General features: G+C 44.1%; 1 protein-coding gene across 1 annotated transcript; it reads left to right on the forward strand.

Annotated features, from left to right (window-relative positions):
• Positions 1-785: 785 nt before the first annotated feature.
• Positions 786-16,517, forward strand: LOC121533298 (insulin-like growth factor-binding protein 4). The gene is made up of 4 exons (XM_045215447.1): positions 786-1,766; positions 10,162-10,325; positions 10,548-10,673; positions 12,472-16,517. Exons 1-4 carry the CDS (start codon positions 1,406-1,408, stop codon positions 12,607-12,609), a joined length of 789 nt encoding a protein of 262 aa, XP_045071382.1. The 5' UTR covers positions 786-1,405; the 3' UTR covers positions 12,610-16,517.
• Positions 16,518-18,009: the final 1,492 nt, after the last annotated feature.

Consider the following 18,009-nt stretch of genomic DNA (forward strand, 5'->3'; position numbering starts at 1 on the left):
GGAAGTGATGTTTCTTTATACCCTTTCTGTGTATATGAATGCCTTTTATTGCGAGTGAAAATAATAGCTTTCCAGATAAGTTTTTCTCTCTGTGTGTGTTTGTGTGTCAGTGTGCAAGTGCATGTTCATGCTAGTGTGTATTTAGAGAGAGAATGAGGGGGGATAAGAGAGAGAGAGAGAGAGAGAGAGAGAGAGAGAGGGGAGAGTAGGGGTTAGTGGTTCAAGGCAAGCTATTGTAATGATGTGAGTTAGCAAATTTTTGTGTACACAGTCATTGTGTTAGGGTGAAGGTGCTGCCAGCTCTTGAGTCTGTACGTGAGAGAGGAAAAGGCTTTAGTTACATATTTTGTCCCTGTGATTCTGTGTTATTAAGGGACAAAAAGTGAAATACTCATTGTGTGAATATTCAACACAGGGAAAGAGAGAGAGAAAAAGTGAGAGTGGGTATAGAGAGTGAACGTGTGTGTGTGTGTATGTGTTAGGAAGAACGGGTGAGAGGGTGATTCAGCCCAGTCTTTCTTCCCTGCAATTCTGTGTGAGCATTCAAGATTGAGAGAGAAAAAGTGAGGGAGAGAGTATGTGTGTGTCTGTGTGTGAGAGCATGAGTGAGAGACAGCAAGAGAAAAAGAGAGAGTGAGGGAGAGAGAGAGAGAGAGAGCGCTTTAGCCTGGCATTTCTTCCCTGTGCCTTTCAGCTCCTCTCCCCCTGAAGAAGGAGGCGTGTCCATTGGCCAGCAGTATAAATTCCAAGAGGAACCACTTGTGTAGAGCCATTCTCAGGAGCAACCCATTGCACTGCACACCAGTGGAAGAGGAAATTGCTACTCGACTTGAAAAACGTGTGTTTTGATGCCCCTTCCCTACACCTGGACATTGGCAAACAGACTTTTTGTCTTTGCACTATAAGAGGCCTCATGGGCTCTGTGTGAATTCTACTTGAAGGGAGAAAGACTCACCTGAATAGACCAGTGGACATCCGTTGGTGCATTTGTTCTACTTCCCAACATATGAAAAACCACTTTGTGCGACTCAAAGACTTAAAGACTTTCGCCGCATGGGAGAGCAAGGACTAGATATTTAACATTCTTTGATCTACCTGCATTCTTTTTCCAACATCCTAGGACTAGGAAATTCAGCGTAAGAAAAGACGAGGTTAAACAGCAGGGGCATTGTGTTCCAACTCCTGCCAAAACCCCTGCCACCCGAAACACCAACCAGCGGGCAACATCAAAGACCAAACCCTCCATCCGACCTCCCTCCTCCTCCTTACCCTCCAAAACTAAAGCAGAGACCAAACAGTTGTGGGTGAGAGAGCAGAGAAACAGCAGGAATACTAACAAACGAACTGCGGGAAAGTGCAAGAGAAATCAAGGGCAAAGGTTTGAGATCACGCCTTCAGAACTGCCATGGTGCGAGGTGGCGGTGCGGCTATAGCGCCGCCCTGTTGGGGCCTGTGGGCGGTGGGCGCCCTTTCGCTGGCGACGCTGTGCCTGACAGAGGAGGCCATCCGCTGCCCCGTGTGCTCCGAGGAGCGGCTGGCCAGCTGCCAGCTGCCTGATGGCAGCTGTGAAGAGACGGTGAGGGAGACGGGCTGCGGCTGCTGCCCCACCTGCGCCCTAGCCAAGGGGGCGCACTGCGGCGTCTACTCGCCCCGCTGCGGCACGGGGCTCCGCTGCTACCCGCCACGGAACGTGGAGAGGCCCCTCCACTCGCTCATGCATGGCCAGGGAGTGTGCACCAATGAGAGGGACGTGGAAGAGAACTCAGGTGAGACAAGAGGGAAGGAATGGTTGCGGGCTACCGGTATCTTTAACGTTTGTCCACTGATGTGGCTGTATGTGCAGGTGGCATCACTGTGGTCACCCTCCGTTTAAAATGGGTGCTGCATTATGTTATCCCACCTTATTTTCTTCAGTGGTTACTTCTGTTGTGGTCCAGCACTCCATCTTGTATTTTAGGCTACTGTACTCAACATTCTTAGTGGCGCTCTGGCATGCCTACCCAGAATTAGGACATGTGTGTGTATGAGAACATCGCCACCTCAACAGTACCCTCAGTCGTTTTCCAGGTTAGTACTGTATATAATAGGATGTAACTGTAAATCAAGCCTGGCGGACTGGTTGGCATCTCTCTCACACTCTCTCTCCCTCTCTCTCCCTCTCTCATGTTGGATCATAGCCGGTCCGGTTGGACCATACGCAGTTAAGAGGGCCAGGGTGCCGGGGCTGGGCCAGAGTGCTCTCTTCCTGCTCCATGCTCTTACCTGAGCTGGGGAGGGTGTGACAATGTGCTGCTTGTTTGCTCTAATCTCCGCTAAGCCTCGGCCCAGAGCACACACACCAGCTCGTCACGCACGGCCTGACGTGAGAGCACACAGTCCCCCCGCTGTTTTGCGCCCGGCCGTACACAGTAAAAGGGCACCTTCTGCCTTAGACAGAGCAGAAAAGGTTTCGGTCAGAGAGAGATGCACTGTGGGGATAGTATGGCTGGGCGTGTGTGTGTATGGATGTATCCGTGCTCTGTGTGTGGGTTTGTATGTGTATGCATGTGTTTTTACGTGTGTGTTCAGTGTGTATGTGTGTGTGTGTGTGTGTGTGTGTGTGTGTGTGTACGTACGTACGTACACTATATATACAAAAGTATGTGGACACCCCTTCAAATTAGTTGATTCGGCTATTTCAGCCACAGCCGTTGCTGACAGGTGTCTAAAATCGAGCACACAGCCATGCAATCTCCATAGACAAACATTGGCAGTAGAATGGCCTTACCGAAGAGCTCAATGACTTTCAACATGGCATCGCCATAGGATGCCACCTTTCCAACAAGTCAGTTTGTCAAATGTCTGCCCTGCTAGAGCTGCCCTGGTCAACTGTAAGAGATGTTATTGTGAAGTGGAAACGTCTAGGAGCAACAACGGCTAAGCTGCGAAGTGGTAGGCCACACAAGCTCACAGTATAGGACCGCCGATGCGTGTAGCGCATAACAATCGTCTGTCCTGGGGTTGCAACACTCACTACCGAGTTCCAAACTGCCTCTGGAAGCAATGTCAGCACAAGAACTGTTCGTCGGGAGCTTCATGGAATGGGTTTCCATGGCCGAGCAGCCGCACACAAGCCTAAGATCACCATGTGCAATGCCAAGCGTCGGCTGGAGTGGTGTAAAGCTCGCCACCATTGGACTCTGGAGCAGTGGAAACGCATTCTCTGTAGTGATGAATCACGCTTCAACATCTGGCAGTCCGATGGACAAATCTGGGTTTGGAAAAGCCAGGAGATCATTGCCTGCCCCAATGGATAGTCCAACTGTAAAGTTTGGTGGAGGAGGAATAATGGTCTGGGGCTGTTTTTCATGGTTCGGATTAGGCCCCTTAGTTCCAGTTAAGGGAAATCTTTACGCTACAACATAAAATGACCTTCTAGATGATCATGTGCTTCCATCTTTGTGGCAACAGTTTGGGCAAGGCCCTTTCCTGTTTCAGCATGACAATGCACCCGTGCACAAAGCGAGGTCCATACGGAAATGGTTTGTCGAGATCGGTGTGAAAGAACTTGACTGGCCTGCACAGAGCCCTGACCTCAACCCCATCGAACACCTTTGGGATGAATTGGAACGCCGACTGCGAGCCAGGCCTAATCGCCAAACATCGGTACCCGACCTCACTAATGCTCTTGTGGCTGAATGGAAGCAAGTCCCTGCAGCAATGTTCCAACCTCTAGTGGAAAGCCTTCCCAGAAGAGTGGAGACTGTTATAGCAGCAAAGGGGGGACCAACTCCATATTCATTCCCATGATTTTAGAATGAGATGTTCGACGAGCAGGTGTCCACATACTTTTGGTCATGTAGTGTCTGTGTGAGTGTGAACTGAATGTGAATGTGTGAGAATGCATTATATGTGTATTTGTATGTAGTTGTGAGTGTATGCATGAGTGTATTGATGTAGCTGGTGGGTGTATGCACCATATGTGTGAATGAATGTCCATCTCTGTGTGTCTCCTGTTATTGATCTCAGCATGGTGGTCATGCATGTGTATGTGTGTGTGTGTTTGTGGATGTGTGTGTGTGTGTGTTTGTGTGTGTGTGTGTGTGTGTGTGTGGGTGTGTGTGTGTTTAACGAGAGGAGGTAATAAAAGCTGCCTGTCTGCCTGTATGAAATGACTCTGTAATGGAGTGTGGCCAGTCTCAGGCTATTAGATCTCTCTGCAATCAGTAATTCATTCTCACTCTCTTCATGGCCCCCATTCCTCCTCCTCCTCTTCACTGGCACTGCAGATGTCTGACTGACTGACTCCCCTTTTACTGGAGATGTCTTGTTCACTTCTCTCGGCAGACATCTTGATTCAACTCCTGTCTTTTTCCTCTTACGGTAGTCACATTCTTCTTCCTACTGCAGCAGCAGAGGTCTGGTTCCACTTTAACATCTAATACTGTATGTCTTATCTGCTATTCCTGTTCCATCTTATTCTTCAGATGGCAACAGACTCTTTTTTTGTTCTTCTGTAGCAGATGAAACTGTTCCTCCTCTTTTATTCTTCCTCTTCCCTTCCAAAGCAGGGGAAACTCGTAGGCAGTTTTTCACAGTGGCGATTTCCATTATGCCAAATAAGTTTGGTAGCGATCGTAAAAGCGCACCGCGAACGAAGCAATTCTCTCATTTGTTCCAGATCTCATCCACACTGATTGTTCCAACATTGCTTCTTCCACCAGCAGCACTGCTGCCGGGACCTCAAATGGTTATTGGTAATGGCAGTGAACTATCTCCCAGTGCCAAGCAGCACAGCAAGGCAAGACTTTGGACAGACTTGAACAGCCCTCAACTTCCAGGCTGCGTCTGCAATGTCACCCTATTCTCAGGGCTCTGGTCAAAAGTAGTGCTCTACTTTAGGGAGAATAGGTTGCCATTTCAGATGCACTTCCAGAGACTCAAGTCTCCAGTCGTCTCTAGCACTGCTGCATCTGTTTCCCCCTGGGCCTGGGTGAGTTGCTGCTCCTCTCCCCCCTGCCTCGGAGCGCATCGCCCACCGTCCAGCTCCGCTAGGATGAGCTCATCGGCACGCTTGCTGCCAGAGCAGAAATGAGAGCCTTCTGCTCTTAGAGCGAGGCCAGCCTAGGTTAGGCCAGCACATTGCTTGACTAAACGGAATCAGAGAGAGGGGGAAAGCTGTTTAGTGCATGATAAAAGGTTGACTGTCTTGGTTTTGGCTTCGTACCGTCCTCTGCATTGCTTAATCTGGCTGAATGTTTTTCCCTGAACATTGTTTACTGAATAACTTCGCCATCCATGCCATTATGTTGTCCGTTTGAGGCGAGCAGCGCTGAAGCAGAAGTGGGCTAAAGTGTGAAGGTTAAGCGGTTTGGGAGTTCTGGTAAACTCTCTCAACAAACTCTCTGGTGCATGGGGTTGGAAAGTAAACCAAAGCTCAACACTGGGATAGTGGGATTCCAGAACATTGAAAACAAAACGTGTCAGCGATTGATGAAATGCTAAATGGTGTCGAAATGTTTGGACGTTTTGTTTTCAATGTTCTGGAATCCCACTATCTCAGTGTTGCGCTTTGGTTGACCCCCCCCCGGGTCCTATCATAAAGCAAAGTAGCCCTACTCAATAAGTCTTACATCAACACTTCAGTGCAACGCCTTTGAAACCCCATGCACCAGAGAGACAGGAAGAAAAGGGAAAGAGAGAGAGAACAGAGAGAGAGGAAGAGAGAGGTAGGAAGAGAAAAACTCAAGCCACAAGTATACGAGTTCCTTTGTGGCACATTTGCCAGGTTTATCCATTATTAAACCGAGGGGTACATCTCCTTGAGACGCTTCCCGCACTGCCCCAGACCTAGCAACAGTGAACGTGCCTGATAAAAATAGAAGAGGGTTTAAAAAAATATTTTACGGATTCCCAAAGAAAAGGACACCGTAGGGAGAAGTGTATGACTGATTCTGAATTAACAACACATGTACAGATGAAATACTACCATCATGCAGCAGTCCAAGAGACTGCAATGCTCCCTCATATCCCAATCAAACGGTCAATACTCAGACAATATAACATTTCCTACGTTTTGTAAATAAACTTTTCTCAAAGCTAGCCTACCATTTCAATGGACCGATGCACAGACCATTTAAATCTGATGAATACATGTCCAGATGCAATCTACTGTACACCTTCTGTCACTTTCCTTTGTGAAATACATATGGATACAATGTCCTGGATTGTCCTCTCAATTGAATCAAGTTGAAAGCTACAGTATTCGTAAACTCAATTTCCATAGCAACTGTAAGTACTGGAATACATTCTGCATATTATCATGTCCTGCAGGTCTAATGCAGTTCCTTAATACCAGATTCTTAGAAACGCTCTCTCAATTCTAATTCTTAGAAATTGTTATGTGGGCTTGAAATCCATTCAAACATTCCGACTGGGTCTCCCTTGGTGTCATATTCAAATGCTTCACTAACCTTTTAAACTTAGAAACGTATAGTATTTACAAGCAGATACAGATGTCAATGGAAAAGTCATTACTGTCATAAGGTGTTGCGAATGCCATTCATGCTGGTTTGAAGCTTACATACGTGTGTCTGATGTACTGTATGTAGAGTATCTGCATTTTAGGCTGGCCTTCGGTGGCACTTCTGGTCAACCATCTGTTCTTGTCAACCATCCACAACTCCTGTTCTTCTTATGATGTGAGGAAAACACTTGTCTGTGTGCTCACTGGAATTTTGAAACGGATTAAATCATTTCTCTGTGGCCGATGAGGATCTGTTGGGAATAGGGCAAACCAATTGCAGATGTCCCTGATGACATGTTTTGGTCCTTATTATTTGTTTACTTTGAGTATTTATCCCATTTGCAGCAGAACTCAGTAAATGTGATTAGCTAATTGCTCCCTCCATGGAACAATGGATCTAGGACCCCCTCCTGGTGTTGGAGCTGTGGAGACAGAGATACACAAACAAACCAACTGATGCTGAGTAACAACACAGAGCGATGATGAGCGCTCACTAGCTGGTCATAAAATTAAAATACGCCTAATCCTCGGAGCACAGTGAATTCAAAGTCCCTCATAAACTGTGTGAGTTCATGTGTGAACGTATTAAACAGCAACCGCAGCAACATGCTTTGTTTGGAAACATCCCATGCAAACACTGATATTACAAACATCTGGCAGGGGATTCAGCCAATGGTGCATTGTTTGAACAATCGTTCATTAATTTTGAATTAAGCCTGTTGTATGTATGTATGCACAGTTTGCACACTAAACATGTAATTTATTAATTCAATGACTCACTTATCTAATGATCCAGAGACTAAAATATACTGCAATTAAAATGTGCTTAATCACTATGAACAATGTTACTATTGGCATGAGTAGTGTGTTGCTGTAATGTTTTTTGTTGTTGTATTTTCGTGCATGATCCAGTTTTTTGGGATATTCTTACTGTATATGAGCAAAAACAACCCATACCTACCAGTAATTATGGTTCAGTTCTTATTTCATGGATAATTCATTTTGGCCCACTTTTGTGGGGTACCTACCTCTATTTATGGCTGCTACATGGTTTTAGCAGGAAGTCAAATGAAAGTTGAAGAAAGAAAGGGAAGGGCAGTTTTGAACACAGCCCTTTTTATTGTAATGATGTCCACATGTATTATTTTACAGTATAGAAATATGTCACACAAAGCACTTTTCTATGGACCAATAAGCTTAAAATACCCTAAAAAAGTGGAGGGTAACACTTTAGTTAAACACATTGTACACATTCTTGCTAATGCCAGCTTACATAAAGAGCAATGAGTTGACATAGGATATGCAGTGGGAGACAAATTGTGTCAAACGTGCACTATTTACATTTAAGGGTGCCAAACGCCCACTGTCTCCTCACCCAGATTTCCACTGATGCAATGACGGCTGACGATAAGCATCTCGCTAGCTGACATACTATATAGTGTAACAAAGTCCAGCCTACGGAGCCATACATGTCCCCCAGGACAGTGTTGAGACTAGTTCACATGCTCCATCCAGACTCCCAGTGACAGCTGCAACTGGAACATTGGTGTTCCATGCCACTCTCTGAACCTCTGTGGGCTGGGGGCTGGGAGTGGGAACGCACCACCAACACTCATTGGAAGAAGGTTAAGTCAGAGCAAAGTACTGAAAAATGGTTTGCAACTCGGTCGGTTGCAGACTAGTCTGCGCTAATTCAATGATATGATGGAAGATGACGATGGTTTGAGGGACCCAGATGCTCTTGAACACACATTAACTTTACATGAACCTCCCTGTTGACATGTTCATGGCCTTTGGTTTTTAAACGCTGTCAAAACAGAGGGAAATCATAGAACCTTTATCAGAACAGTCTTAAAATCGAGTCCTTCTTTATCTTGGCTATGCACCTGTGGCTGGGCTTGGATGCGAGTGCATACTGCACACTGTCCATACTTGTGTTCTTCATCGTAACTCTTGACAATGGAATCTAGCTGAAATGGTTGGCCCTGGCTTTTTTTCTGTTTATTTAACATTATGATTTTTTATTAAAAGAAGATTATACTTGGATTATTTTCCTGGAGTGCGTCCCCCCTTTCTATTCTTCCTCATAGCAGCCTGCCTTGTGCCTAAGCCTGTCTGTGTTTGAAACTGAGATGTTGATACAGTCCTCCCGAAACCACACAATGAAGCAGCAGCTTCCTCCCCAGAGAAAAGCAGTGGCAGCAAACAGGACATGGCACCCCTGACCCACTTTTAAATAATTTTGTGCTTGTGTGAAATGGCACTCCAAAGGAGCATGGATTCGGCAAACCGCTAAATGGCAAAAGAGAGAAATAACAATTTACAGGGAGACGGGAAAACAGCTGAAGTCGTGCTGGGTCTGGCGGAAAGTGCTGATGAGTAAGGCCAACAAAAACATACAAACAGAGACACTTCCCCCCGGTCGGCAGAGCACAGCCTGTCAATCAACTTCAGAGCAACTCCCTCACCTCAACCTCATGTAGAGAGGTACAGTATAGAAATGTAAACCACTCGTCTCATGACTAAAATATGACTAGAATAGCTAAAGGCAAAACCCTTTACCCCAAGTCTGAAACAGGCAAAGGTCACCGTACCTCACGAGTAGGCTAGTCTATCCGTTGTTCAATAACAAAAATAACTTCACAACAAAACCTGTTGAAAGCTAATTGCCATTTAATCCTAATTACAGGGTGAATTCCTTTGGAAAACTGGAAAGGTCAGAGAGAGCAATGCCTTCACATTGCATAAGATCTGACTATGAGAGAAAGTAGGCTCCCAAAAGCAACGCTGACATGAGATGCCGTTCGTGCTTTGATCTTTCCAGTGATCTGACAGACAAAGCTCACGGCCAGGCTCTGGGTGCTATAGTTGCAGTGCCAACCCATGAAATGCCACAGGTCACAACCAGATCAGCAAAGAACAGTTGGTGGGGGAATAACTTGTTTGGGTTACCAACCTACCCTGCAAAGGCCACAGGTGAACAGCCAGAACAAAACAGCTGTAAAGCCCTCCACACTCCATACGTTTGCCCACCGGCACCTCGTGACACTGCAAAATACCCTCTTACAATCTCCATCTGGCACAGTAAGGGTTTATTCTGCTGTAGGGGAGGGGGGTGCACTTTCCTGAGGAAACAGCTGGCTGTCTGCAGGGCCAAAGAACTGGAGGATTATTGTAAGGTAAATGTGGCACAGGCCACAATGGGTGGGCAGGCAGTGAGGAGAGAGGGGGTGGTAATTTAAAATGCATCAATAGCTCTCCTTGGCAGAAGTATGGTGCCAGTGGTTAAACAAAGACCAAGAGAGCTGAGGTCCAAATTGGGTCAGATCAGTGATATACTGTAAATGACATACATTATATTATACATTTTCATGCAATCAACAAATTGCATAAAGTCTCTGAGAGGTGGTGTAATTGACAGAGAATCTTGTCAAAAATGGCATGGTCTATTGTTTTAACTGTTGTGTTGTGACACGTATGAGTTGCGACTTTGTACGGGTTGGGATTGCGATTCTGTGTAGGTTATAGCTCTAGAGGTTTCCCTTGTAAAAGAGGTCTATTGACATTGATGGGACTTGCAGGATAAATAAACGTTTTAAGTAAAATGTCTGTGACTTGTAGTGTTGTGACTCAATGTTAACTCGTGTGTCCCACAGCGATGGAGAGACAGGATGAGATCATCCCTGAGCACCCCAATAACAGCAACATCCGCTGCAGTCCCCAGGACAAGCGCTGCATCCAGAAGACCCTGGCCCGCCACCCCGCCAAATCCACCAATCAGAGAAGCAACAACGCCAGGGAGGACCCAAAGGCTGCCCTGGTGAGAGCGCCAACCACCGTTCACCTCAGTATAGGAAAAGATTACACATAAAGATTACGTATAGGAAAATATTACATACGCACATTTAAAGTATTTGAGCAGGTGCTGGATATTTAAAAAAAAATGTCACCCCATAACTTTCAACTAGAGTCTAGTTGAGGCTAGTTACTAGACCAACACAGGTCTAACAGTTTTAAGACTCATTCCATCTGTCTTCCTCAGGCTCCATGTCGTGCTGAGCTGCAGAGAGCGCTGGACAGACTGGTGTCCAATACTCGCACTCACGAGGATCTCTACAGCATCCCCATACCCAACTGTGACAAGAACGGAGACTTCCATGCCAAGCAGGTTTGTCGACTGACAAGCAGTCATTATCACACTGTTATCTATATTATGCACTATTCATGAAGTAATCCTTGACGTACTCTGAAATGGCAGTTTATTTATTCCCTATATAGTGCACTAATTTTAACCAGAGCCCTATTGGGCACTACCAAAAAAGTAGACCACTATAAGGAATATTGTGCCGTTTTGGATGCAGACATTTATCCAGGTAGTCTGTGGAGAAGGTCTTTAGCAAGGGAGATCCGATCGTCTGTCATTCACTCTGTCTGGTATCAGACAGGCACATACGAACACACTTGTTTTACTGCGCAAACAATCCCGTCTAATTTCGTAACGGCTCTATTAGCCAAAACACAAAATGTGCGTGTAACAGTATTGTTTTATGTGAGCATTTTCTCCTGCCAAGACTCCACATCTTCAGGCAAGCAAAGTGATTTATCAAAGGAAAATCGAGCTGAACCGTGTACGTACAACACAACACAGTGGTTAACCTAAAATGTTTGACAGTAATCGCTTCATTGCTGTGATGGATGTCATTAGCTTTTCGAATGAATTATTTCTTGCTATGTCTGAAATGGGCAACTTTGTAGATAAGACTGGGAAGAATCTTAGAACATGGAGTCAGATAAGGCTTGTTGCTCTGTAGAGCTGAATACGCTACAAAGCAACAGGCGTAGCAGAGTCAGTCAGTGATGAAAGGCTTACCCTGCCAAGGGCATCAGAGTCTGGGGTTAGGCTCGATTGTGTAACTCAGTTAAAGTACCCTTGTCTGCTCTTTATAGTGTGTCAAAGGCATCTGTTTACTGTTTAACTATAATTGCACTATGGTAGAACTCTACGGCACCATTTGTGAGCATAACTAAGGTTATGAGAGGTCATCTGGCAACTTTTCATTGCACAGGAGGAATCTCAATAGGAAAGTTGAGCCAGGCTGATGGGTTGTTTCAAAACCACCCCAGGCAATGTAGAGATACTAATCATTCAGTGGTTGTGAGTCATCCAACTTGCGGTTTCTATTACATTGATCCATGTTCACACTGCTGAGATTGAGGGGCTTGAGAAAAAGTTAATAACTAAGGGAACAATGTCGAATATAACAGTGGTTTGAATTTTAAGGTACCTCAGGTTTGAATTTTAAGGTACCTTAAAGATGGAATCCGCAGTAGGGGGAAACATCGCAACTGGCCACCCAACACTGTTGTTATTGTTTTAGTTTTCGTTTCTGAGCTGAGGAGCGTCGTGCAACATGGGAAAAAAATAATTGCAGTACATATTGCGCTCTTCTATCGCGCGTGCAATGATGTCCGAGGGGGACAAAAAGTGTTTGTTTTTTGCAGGATCTAAGTGCTATAACAAACTGCATACCTTATGCCAGAGTCCCCGCGGTTTTTCTGAGCGAAGTTTTCTGAGGCAAAAATATATATTTAGTTGTTAGACATAAAATACTATAAAGTCACCAGGAAATCAGCTCAAAGTGATTTTAATTTAGAAAATCTGTTCCCAAGTATTCCCATGCATAAATAGAGAGGCATATGTGATCGAATCGCAATGTAATCAAGGTTTGAAATGATTCTGTTTTTGTCAAATACTATATCTGTTTGGGATTCTTGCACCCAATTTGCAGTGTACAAATTATTTATAACTATGACCAACCAAGGCTGAATGTATTTGGGGACCCCTGCCTTATGCCATCTATCTATATCATATCCCTACAGTAACAACTATGTGTTCTTACTTCCTATCATGCAACAAGTGCCATTTGGCTTCTGAGTGATACCTGTCTTGTTTCTTGTGTCTACAGTGCCAGCCAGCGCGTGACGGGCAGCGGGGAAAGTGCTGGTGTGTAGACCAGAAGACGGGCATGAGGCTGCCGGGGCCCCTGGAGCTGCGGGGGGAACTGGACTGCCACCAGCTAATGACTGCAACCATGAGAGAGTGAGGAGGGGACCGGCGGGGCTCCCGGGGGGGGGGGCAGGGCTTAGGGCCAGCCAAATTCTACTTGTGCTGATTAGTTACAACTATGGAAGGAAAGGACTTAACCCTAAAGCCTCACTTCACCTGAGGCCAACGGTACTTGTTGAATTTTACTATTGTTTGTTTCCGTGTGTGAGTCTGTATGCATCTTTTTGAGCACGTGTGTGTTTTGATTCTGTGAAGTTAGGCAGGCTCTTGCTTTAAATAACAGGTGGCAAACAACAGGCCCCCTGTTAACATTCTTCTCAAAACAGGACAACATTGGTTTTGTTTAGTCTAGTTGAACTCTGATTTCCATCTCTTAGCATCTTTGAAACAAAAAACATAAAAACTTTATGCATGAGTTAAGTGTCCTAATATGGCTCACCATCGACCATTTAGCAGCAGCTGTAGAAGATAATGAATATTGGGAGTGAGAGAGAGAGAGACAGAGAGAGAGAGAGAGAGAGAGAGACAGAGAGAGAGAGAGAGAGAGAGAGAGAAAGCAACCAGAGTCTCCCTGCTTTGAATTACCAATTGATGATAAACCGCAGCTTTTCACAACATTTGGAGACATGAAGTGAAAAGAGAGATTACTTTTGAAAGAATAAACTGTACCTCTGAGAGGAGCCGAGAATAGATGTGCTTTATCGCTATCCCCCCCTTCTCTCCCTCCTCTTCGCATCGCCCCTTCTCTTTGACTGGGAGCTCTCTCTCTGGCTTATTTGTCCAGGGGGACTGGCAGCATAGCTGGGCTCAGAACTCTGTACACTGCTGATAGGATAATCTTGTTTCTCCAGCTGGGGCTGAAGTGCTAAGACGCCAGTGCTGCTGCTCTCATGTTTGTATGAATATGCTTCTATATACAGGATTTCTTTCCAACCAAGAGACTGATTGTTGGCAGTATTGTGGAGTTTATAGTGGTGCTATACACTCATTGTGCCAAAAAAACCAACTGTTCTTTTCTGTGCTTTTTGGGGCATTGCTTTTAGAAGGAGACAGAGATACAAACTCCCAGATGAGGTGGACAATCTTAGAATGGCCTAAATGTGTGACTGACCACAAATACTGTCTAGTGGCAAAATATCTCCACGTTTTTACTACATTGATTAAATAAAACATACAAGTAAATGCACAGATATCAGTGGGAGCATTACTATAGTTAACTTCCTGACTGTTTTATGGACTAATGTAGTGACTTTGCATGCATAGTAGCATGTGTGGGTAGTGAAAACTTCTTATGGATATAAGAGAAGAGGACTTAGTGACTGCATGATGAAAAAACACGCTCTAGACAGCCTCTGTAATTGCTAGCTAGCTGAAATGTTCTGAGAAACGTCAGATGTCTATATAATAACATTAGAAACCTCACCGAGAGATAGCATCCTGGTCATATATGGACTCCATCCAGTATCAATAAGTGAACACCCTTGACTTTTACTCTGGCAGAGCCAGTTATCAGGTTTGACATCATCGATGAAGCAGTATATGAGCCAAGGAATCATTGATTTGTATTATTATGTTGACAAACTTACTGGTGCATCATGCTCTACCTACCTTGCCAATCATACCTTCCACATATACTACATGGACAAGACTGTTAACATCCCTACAGCGATTTGATTGTACTGTATTACAAATGGGAGGAAAATATCATAATTGGTTCCCTGGGGCTATGATCTATGATCTGATTGGTTGATTGACTGACTCAGGCTAAAGCTGTGGACCACAGGGAGTTCAGGAGAGAAGACGACCCTTGAATACATGACAGTCTGATCAGTGAGTTCAGCGAGGTCGGTCGTTTGTCATTTCTAGAAATGGATAGTGCACGTAATCCTCCCCTGAGAGAGTTGGGTTACTAATTGACTCCAGGAAGGATTCATCTCGCCTGGACGTTCATTACTAGGGTTAATAGTACACAGGCACAGTGAGCTTCATGTAGAGCGAGGCGAGGGGACAGGGCCGAGGGGGTAAACCAGACGGACATGGGGAGCTGTTGTCCCGCTTCCTCTTTCAAGAACTGAAAGAACAGTGCCGGACAGGACAGGTTGTCCGAAAATGGACTCCTACAAATGATAGCCAGCTCTTTTTGTCAGCTGAGATGTGAGTGGATAGACTAGAGGGAGAGGAAATAGAGACACCGTGTGAGAGAGAGCTAGAGAGTCCCAGCTACATTTGTATTGCACTGATTTACTCTCACAAAGCCACATTGTGTCCGTAAACTTTTACCATTCACTCTTTCTCTCACATACCCCTCTGGTTCGACAGAGGAGCCTAGAAATCATTCAAGGGCTTTCCTCTGGCTGTTATCAAGAGCAGCTGAACACATTGCTAGTCCAACTAAGCCCCACATAGCAATGCCCTTCATCATGGTCGTGCTGTCATTGCTGCCATGGGTAGTAAATGTTGGGACAGAAACATCTCATTTCATTAGGCAACATTGAACATTCACACCTCCCAGCCTGGGGACCAAGTAGATAGAACACCATCTGTGCTACATTGCCGTTGAGAATCACAATATCAAAGACATTTGGGTCGATGTGTGACATGACCTGACATGACATGAGCCGGTCCAAAGATAATTATTATGGACTTAGCCAACTGTATTGTATATGTAACTTGCTTCCTTGTAAAAAAATATAATAAAAAACTGCCAAAGTTATCCAAAGGATTTATGGGGATACTTTATGGTAATACTGCTGCAGTTTACCTAGTAGTCCCTCAGTCAATGACTTATCTTCTGAACTAATTACTAACCTGTAGAGATTTACTTAGCCTACACATGGTGAACTTTGACGAAAGCTTTGACCAACAAACAAACATCCCCAGTGGGCTGGCTGAACCGACATCCAGTTTTGCCTGCTGCTGGGTCATTAACCTTGAAACTGAGCCTTTATAGTTAATATTAGCTTTTTCTCAATTGACAAGTCCCTAAAACATATTTTTGGCTCTCTGAGGCTATTCAATGAAACAGGATGCTCTTACTTTCCACCACATTCCAACATGACATCCCCTATTCCCATAGAATACCTAAGAGCAGTTCCGCCCCAGCAGCCCCCAATGAAAAGCCCATCTTACAAAAGCTGGTCATATTTTAATTGTCATTGTAAAAATTCCTTGTTCTAAACCGTAATCACACATATCTTCAACAAAGCTACTGATGTCATTCCCAACTAGAAAGACATAGGAAATGGTATTAAGGAAGGAGGATATACTGCAGCAGATAAGTTGATTGTATTCCAAACACAATGAAGTGACATGAAGAAAGAAAGGTATCTCCAAAGAAGTTACGAGCAAGAATATTTTGAGGTATGAAACCCCAAAAAACTATAGGGGTGCTTTGTGTACATTAAATGTTGATATTCACTTGTCATGTACTGTATGAAAAAACACCATACATAAGTCTAAGGCCTTATCTGAGGCATAGTACATTCCATTTCAGTGCTACTGTAGATATTACCTCTAGGTAAAGTAGTGCTATGTTTCAAGTGAATGGTCCTGGTTTTCCTTTTGGATCCAAGACCTTCAGTGTTTTACCTACATTAAACTGTGTATACTTACGCTATATTACTTGATCTCTAACTTTTGCTCTACTGTACTTGTATTTCTGAGGGATATTCCTGTTTGCCTTGGACTTTACCTGTTAATTTTACTGTAAAAAGATTCAAAATAATGTTTGCATGTGTAGCCTAACTATATACTGGGTTTAAACATGTCAAGATCTTGTGTGTGTGGTCCAGAACAGGGCCATGCTTTAAATACATTGAAGAAAACGCAGCAAGAATTTGTGCTTGTCATGGAATAATGATTTGGTTACCTTAGAAATGTTTACTCAATGAGAGAATTGTATACATTGTATTAGATCTAATGAAATTATAAACGTGTAGCATCTCATCTCCCGCTTGATTCTTTTCCCGTCTAAACGGCTGCATGGCATGTAGTTAAATTGTTAATGTATGTTAGATCATGTACCAAAATATTCCACCACACAGTAGATACTGAGTTCAGGGAAAGTGCATACAGTGCTGAGTGTAGGCCATACTGATTGCACAAGAACTAAGGGTGCACTTCTAAATGGGTTGTTTCAGTCATTATGTCTGGACCATCAAAGGCAAAGAAAAACATAATCTCATTACCACCACACGATCATAGCTACATTTCAACAGGTCAATCAACCGGGTCAGAAAGGCTGAAGTTTCTGTCAAATGAAAATCTGAAAAATCTCAAGAATGTATTTTTCCGGATGTAACTTTTGAAGACTTGTTAACAGAAATATATATTCTAACTCCACTTAAATATACACGTCGTTAACAGTAATACTCAAGGCATGTCCAACGAATACCTCAGGGATGATACATCATAATAATGTGACTGCCACCGCTTCTAAAAATACCAGCACGGTCCACCACCAGAGTAAACTTTCAAGGTTGCTTAGTTCCACTGCCTGAGTCTATTTTGGTGAGCTCTACAGGCTTAAGAAGAACTGTGCCTGAATCAGAATGGGAATACAGCGGGACTTTCAGAAAAAATTCCTATGCCTAATCCAAAATGGGAAGTCCATAGGGATTTATGTGGAATCCTCTGCTTGATTTAAAATGGGATTGGCCTTTTCCAGCCTGCAGGCATCCAGAATCCCACAGCTGTGCCTAGGAGGCCTGGGGGTGTGTCTGTTAAGCCCTTACATCTGGCATCTAGTCTAGGGGTCATCCATCTCTGCACACCTCTGTCCAGGACATGAACAATAGGCAATATGAAATAATTACGAAATACAATGGACTACTGCATAACAGGTGCCACACATCAAGTAATTGATGCAGTGATGGAGGTCAAAGTACGCAAGCTGGCCTATCCATAGATATCGAACAGTACTATCTCAATGGGCCTATCTAATGAACTGTTGCAGAGCAAATAGCAAAGGTTTTTATGTACTCAAGGTATTTGAACTGTATTCAAGGTTGTGTTGGAGGACAATACAAATAGAGGGTCACACCATGATCAATAGCCTGACAAATGAAACAGCAAGTGGATTATAGCAGAGCCATTAAAAAAAAAAAGACACAATTTCAATCCAGGTCAGAATAGTTATTATAATGACTGCAACAAACAAAGAAAGCATTACTGTTGACATGTACAGCTTGCAAAGAATGTGAGCAAGAATGCAAAGTATTTGAGTTCTAACAACATAGGAGCTACGAATGGACCAGCCTTGGCTTTTCTCAAAACCCTTTTTGTCAGTGAAGCAGAATGAATGCAGCTAAGTTTCATGCTTGGGTGACATAAGAAATATGTTTTTGCATTTTTATCATAAAGAATTTGAAGCTAAGGATAACACTCCTCTTGGCAAGCCATGGAATATGAAAATGTATGGTCAGAATGAATTAGCAAG

The sequence above is a fragment of the Coregonus clupeaformis genome, unplaced genomic scaffold, assembly GCF_020615455.1.
Source record: "Coregonus clupeaformis isolate EN_2021a unplaced genomic scaffold, ASM2061545v1 scaf0443, whole genome shotgun sequence".
NCBI lineage: Eukaryota > Metazoa > Chordata > Actinopteri > Salmoniformes > Salmonidae > Coregonus > Coregonus clupeaformis.

Excerpts from the sequence above, each read along its gene's own strand:
- LOC121533298 (XM_045215447.1), top strand. The coding sequence starts at position 1,406 with ATGGTGCGAGGTGGCGGTGCGGCTATAGCGCCGCCCTGTTGGGGCCTG. Across the intron at positions 10,326-10,547 it reads AGGACCCAAAGGCTGCCCTG|GCTCCATGTCGTGCTGAGCT; the intron begins GTGAGAGCGCCA and ends TGTCTTCCTCAG. Across the intron at positions 10,674-12,471 it reads GAGACTTCCATGCCAAGCAG|TGCCAGCCAGCGCGTGACGG; the intron begins GTTTGTCGACTG and ends TTGTGTCTACAG.